At 48.5% G+C, this 6000-nt stretch overlaps 1 protein-coding gene across 1 annotated transcript in view; it reads right to left on the minus strand.

The window, feature by feature from the left end:
• Positions 1 to 1659, minus strand: part of DUSP3 (dual specificity phosphatase 3) — a 41356-nt gene extending 39697 nt beyond the window's left edge. Inside the window, exon 1 of the mRNA XM_072111813.1 lies at positions 1367 to 1659. Coding sequence (XP_071967914.1) covers positions 1367 to 1488 — 122 coding nt within the window. The 5' untranslated portion in view covers positions 1489 to 1659. The remainder of the gene's footprint in view (positions 1 to 1366) is intronic.
• Between the last annotated feature and the right edge of the window lie 4341 nt (positions 1660 to 6000).

Raw genomic sequence — 6000 nt, forward strand, 5'->3', positions numbered from 1 at the left:
GTCACAAAGAGTCAGCCCGATCCGCAGAATAAGGGATAGCTTGCTAATTGGAGGGATGCTCAGTGGTAGGACCTTCACAGATCACAGCAATGGGGTTAGTTGTACCCCAAATGTACCCCAAGGAGCACCAGTCATCCGTGCACCTGGTCTATTCTCACATCATCTCTATGGCACTGACAGACAGAAGAGCGCAGTACTTGGTTACATGCCATAGACTGCAGGCGTGTACCACGTATATGTATCTAGCATCACTATAGGGCCACCCTGTACACCCCCCAATACACATCAGCACAGGGCCACCCTGTACACCCCCCAATACACATCACCACAGGGCCACCCTGTACACCCCCCAATACACATCACCACAGGGACACACTATACACCCCCTGCAGCAGGTGCTTCCTGCCTGTACACAGCCCCCCATGCACATCACTATAGGGCCACCCTGTACACAGCCCCCCATGCACATCACTATAGGGCCACCCTGTACACAGCCCCCCATGCACATCACTATAGGGCCACCCTGTACACAGCCCCCCATGCACATCACTATAGGGCCACCCTGTACACAGCCCCCCATGCACATCACTATAGGGCCACCCTGTACACAGCCCCCCATGCACATCACTATAGGGCCACCCTGTACACAGCCCCCCATGCACATCACTATAGGGCCACCCTGTACACAGCCCCCCATGCACATCACTATAGGGCCACCCTGTACACAGCCCCCCATGCACATCACTATAGGGCCACCCTGTACACAGCCCCCCATGCACATCACTATAGGGCCACCCTGTACACAGCCCCCCATGCACATCACTATAGGGCCACCCTGTACACAGCCCCCCATGCACATCACTATAGGGCCACCCTGTACACAGCCCCCCATGCACATCACTATAGGGCCACCCTGTACACAGCCCCCCATGCACATCACTATAGGGCCACCCTGTACACAGCCCCCCATGCACATCACTATAGGGCCACCCTGTACACAGCCCCCCATGCACATCACTATAGGGCCACCCTGTACACAGCCCCCCATGCACATCACTATAGGGCCACCCTGTACACAGCCCCCCATGCACATCACTATAGGGCCACCCTGTACACAGCCCCCCATGCACATCACTATAGGGACACCCTGTACACAGTCCCCCATACACATCACTATAGGGACACCCTGTACACAGTCCCCCATACACATCACTGTAGGGACACCCTGTACACAGTCCCCCTTACACATCACTATAGGGACACCCTGTACACAGTCCCCCATACACATCACTATAGGGACACCCTGTACACCCCCTGCAGCAGGTGCTCCCCCCGTATACACCCGCTCCGGGCGGCAGTAACTCACGCGTTGCCCACGTAGATCCGGGGGAAGACCTCGTTGCAATGCTGGGAGGGCAGGCAGTAGAAGCCGCCATCATTCGCCAGGAGCTCATTGAGAGCCTGCACCGAGATCTCATAGTCCGACATCCCCGCGGCCTGTGACCCGCCCTAAGCACGACACCCGCGCCGGGCGGCCTGCTGCCTGTGACCCGCCCTCCTCGTCCTCGCCGGGGGTAGGCGGACTCCCCGCTCCCGCGCCGTGCCCCGTGCAGTGCTCATCCCTCCTCCCGCTGTCCTCTGCCAGCTGTGTGCCCGCACAAGCCCGGCTACACTGCGCTTAAAGGGGCATGTAACCGGCACACCCGGTCTAATAGTTTTGGAAAAGCTGGACCAATTTCAGTAATCCCCCCCCCCAAAAAAAAAATCACTATTTCTACTGTTACATGGGAGGTGCCAGGCTGTCTGCTCCCGCACAGGGCCACCCACCTGACACTAGGGAGGTTAATTAGCATACATAATTGGGGAGATTTATCAGGGCCTGTACCCCAATTTTCTGGTATACAAGCCCTAAAATAATCACAATTATTGGCAAACCACTAGTAATTGCAATTACTAGTATAATAATATCCCTCCCAATGTGCCAATTGGGGCAGTACGGTGTCTCATTGGTTAGCTCTACAGCCTTGTAGCGCTGGAGTCCTGGGTTCAAGTCCCATCCAGGTCAACATCTGCAAAGAGTTTGTATGTTCTCTAATAATAATAATTCTTTGTTTATATAGCGCACACAGATTACGCAGCGCTGCACAAAGCATGTCAAATCGGTCCGTTTGTGTAGGTTTCCCCCGGGTCCTCTGGTTTCCTCCCACACTCCAAAACATACTGGTAGGTTGGTTTGATTGTGAGCCTCATTGGGGACAGGGACTGATTTGGCAGGATCTATGCAGCGCTGCGTAATCTGTGTGCTATATAAATAAAGGAATTATAATTAGGCTGCTGTCCGGTAGGTGGTCCTGGGTTGTAGTCTGGCTCCGCCTTTCTGACTATAATGACATTGATTGCTCTAGAAAAAGGCGGATAGAGGGAAAATTCCAGCTCCGGGATCAGTGGAACAACATGGATTACAGGGTGCAAAAAGTTGGAGTTAGTGGATGTTGTGAATGATCCCCTTTAAGTTGTGTGTTAGCATTTACACTCTCCATGCAATTGTCATCCATCACCGCACAGTATACGCAATATCAGGGTCAGCTCCTCTGTACAGCGGCTAAGGCTTTCTAGCCACACGGAGGAACAATGGCTACATCACTGCGGCTACATATACACGAACATTGAAATGAATGTGGAAGTTAAAACAACAGATAAAACATAGAGTAAAACAATGAACTCATTCACACAGATCTGGGTGGAGACTGTAGGATCCTATACCTGGCCATACAAGTTTATGGGAATGTGAAAAATATGGATGCTACATGGATGTCACCCATATGGTAGGTTACACAAACACGAGACCCTTCAAAACAATGGGACAAGGTACTGACACAAAACGGATGACACATGGACCATTTTTGCAGTCATACGGCTGGGCATTGCATTGCACACAGATGACTCACAGGTTGCAAAACGAGTTCAGTTCTGGTTGTTCAGCGTTTGGGCCGGACATTCCAGACATTCCAGGTGGTGCACGGTCACGGTGCGGTGGGACGTCTGCTCAGCGCACAGTGACCGGGTGTCACAGAAGTCAATGGGTAACGATATGCGCCCCCATTATGTTCATGTGAATGAGCCCTCAGTCTTGTTCTCCAGATTTACAGGCCAGCAGCAGTGACCTGAAATCTCCATTAACACACACAGCATTCAGAATTTACAGAACTTGATTGTTTTGTTAGTAATATATATAGTTATATTAGTTTGGGAGCCATTTTTAATTGGAGACCTACCCCCAGCCACTTACCAAAATGATTTACACCAAAGCAGTTTATCTACAAAAGACTTATACCCTGGATATGCCATATGCGGTATGTCTGATATGTCAGACATATAGGGATCTCCCCCGGCCCCTTCCTCCCACCTTCAGACTGTCGGGGTGATTTGATATTACAGAATTTTTCCCGTTTTGTTGTTCTTTCTCCTGCGCAGACATTGGGAGATACAGTATGGATTTAGGGCTTGTGAATACATGGAATGATAAGTAAAACAAGTTATGTGGCATGTGACAAGCTATTGTACTTAACCTTAAAGCATACCTGTAACGTGTATAAAGTTTTTCCATTAGCTTCAATAGCTGAGAACATTTTTCCATTCATTCCCTTCATCTGCCATTATCCTGTCTCAGCTCCTCTCCCGTCAGCGTGGCATTATGATTGCTAAGGGTTAACCCATAGAGTGAAAGAAGTGATGCCATCTACAGATTGAGGGGTCACAGGAGGACGATGGAGTTGGGGGCTATGCACTGAGCTTGTTCCGGTCTCTGCTCAGTAATTGCAGGAAGCAGCTCCGTCATGTCTGCTCTGTGCACACTCTGCTCTCAAGTTCCCACATATAGTACACCTCCATCCCCTGTAGCTGCTCAGTTTAATAAAGAATCTATTATCATCCATAACCCTTCCCTGCACACCACCAACTTCTCTCTAGGCTTTGACAAGGCTATAGTTGGGTTAGTGAAAAGGGGAGGGTCAGCATAGCAATATAATAAAGAGTATGAAGGCTATTTACTTCTACATGCTGTGTCTACTCCGTTCTCTGTACTCCCCATCCACGGTTATCCTTTGAAGAGGGGAGAGTGATGGCATCTACTGAACAGCCTGGCACAACATCATAGCAAGTAGTGTGTATAGTAGTCATGAGGCTGTAATAGATTACAGGTCTATCTGTGTAACAGTGTATAGGTGGATATGTGTGTAATAATCTGCTAGAACTGCTAGTTAGAGGAGAGCTCAGCATTATGGGAAATGAGGGAAGCTGCTCTGGTCTCAGTGCCATCTAGATACTCCAGGCTACATATCAGGCTAGGAAGAAGCCAGCAACATGATATCGAATTGTTATCAAAGGCTCTATCCAGCTACACTACAACTATTTTTGGGCAGATTACTTTAAGCTTTATAGTGTACCTCACCTTTAATACATGTTCTTTGCAGAGAACAGTGGTGTTTACAGAGGCAGGTGCTTCGATCCAACTACTTCCGGTCCCTGAATATAGCATTGACTGTAATGCTGTGTCCAGAGCCTGGCTGTGGACGGGTAGGAGTGCCTGCCTCTGTATACAAACTGATGGCTGCACCAACATGCAGTACAGGATGACAAGAGCACCAAAGAAGGTACATATAAGACCATTTCTGTTTTCTTAGCTCCCCCCCGACTGTAAATATATATATATTTTTAAACTCGGACAACCTCACTGCTGTGACCCATTGCTCTCCCTCTTCTATCCATAGAGATTCCATGCAACCTGACATCTCAATGCGTTGAGCTATTTTATCTCTTTATTTTCAGCAGAGAATTTTTAGTGAAAAAAAAGCTAATTTGGAAGGAAAAGGGGAGGATGATAACAGCCATTATCTCTGATAAGAAATAATTTCTTTACAGTTTCTTGTATTCTCTTGTGCTATTGATTTATGCAGAGTTTGTTATGAAACTGAAGATGAAACAGGCGGTGAGGGCACACATTGTTCCTGTGACTGTGCCATACGTACCCCCCCCTGTTTTCTATCACGCTTCCAACAATTTATTCTTTACTGCCTGTTACTTATTAACAGCCGTGTGTCTGTAAGTTACTAACAGTGCCGTAGGCCTGGATGTGTGCCCAGCAGGTCCCAGGTCCCAGCCACTACATGTATCCTCATACTGGGGTCTGACGATCCAAAAAACCACCATTCTTATGTAAGTTCATTTCCCATCATTGTCCTGTATAAAACTATGAGCCAGCAGAAGAACCAATAAGAGATGAGGGAATGATTCGTGCTTCGTCAACTTTTTCGTTATGTTCTAGAGATGAGCGAACATGCTCGTCCGAGCTTGATGCTCGGTCGAGCATTAGCGTACTCGAAACTGCTCGTTGCTCGGACGAATACTTCGCCCACTCGAGAAAATGGCAGCTCCCGCCGTTTTGCTTTTTGGCGGCCAGAAACAGAGCCAATCACAAGCCAGGAGACTCTGCACTCCACCCAGCATGACGTGGTACCCTTACACGTCGATAGCAGTGGTTGGCTGGCCAGATCAGGTGACCCTGGGATAGACTAGCCGCTGCCCGCGCTGCTCGGATCATTCTGTGTCTGGATGCCGCTAGGGAGAGAGCTGCTGCTGGTCAGGGAAAGCGTTAGGGTGTTCTATTAGCTTACTGTTAGGCAGGAGTGATTCTCCAAGAACCCAACAGCCCTTTTTAGGGCTACAATAACGTTATCCTTTTTTTTTTTTATTTGCAGCTAGTACCATATTGTGAGGAATTTGCAGGGGGACTTGCTACCGTTGTGTTTAGCTCTTAGTGACACACATATCCACCTCAAACACCAAAGTGGGAAAATTTATTAGGGGTTTGATTTCAATTAGGCACAGTCTGCCATTTACTTTTTATTTTACGTTTATTTTTTTAATAACTCAGTGTCATCTCATCTTGCATAGTAGTGTGCTTTCATACTTGGCTAGAAAATAGCCATAGGAGAATCCAAA

This window comes from Engystomops pustulosus, chromosome 6, assembly GCF_040894005.1.
Source record: "Engystomops pustulosus chromosome 6, aEngPut4.maternal, whole genome shotgun sequence".
Taxonomy (NCBI): Eukaryota; Metazoa; Chordata; class Amphibia; order Anura; family Leptodactylidae; genus Engystomops; species Engystomops pustulosus.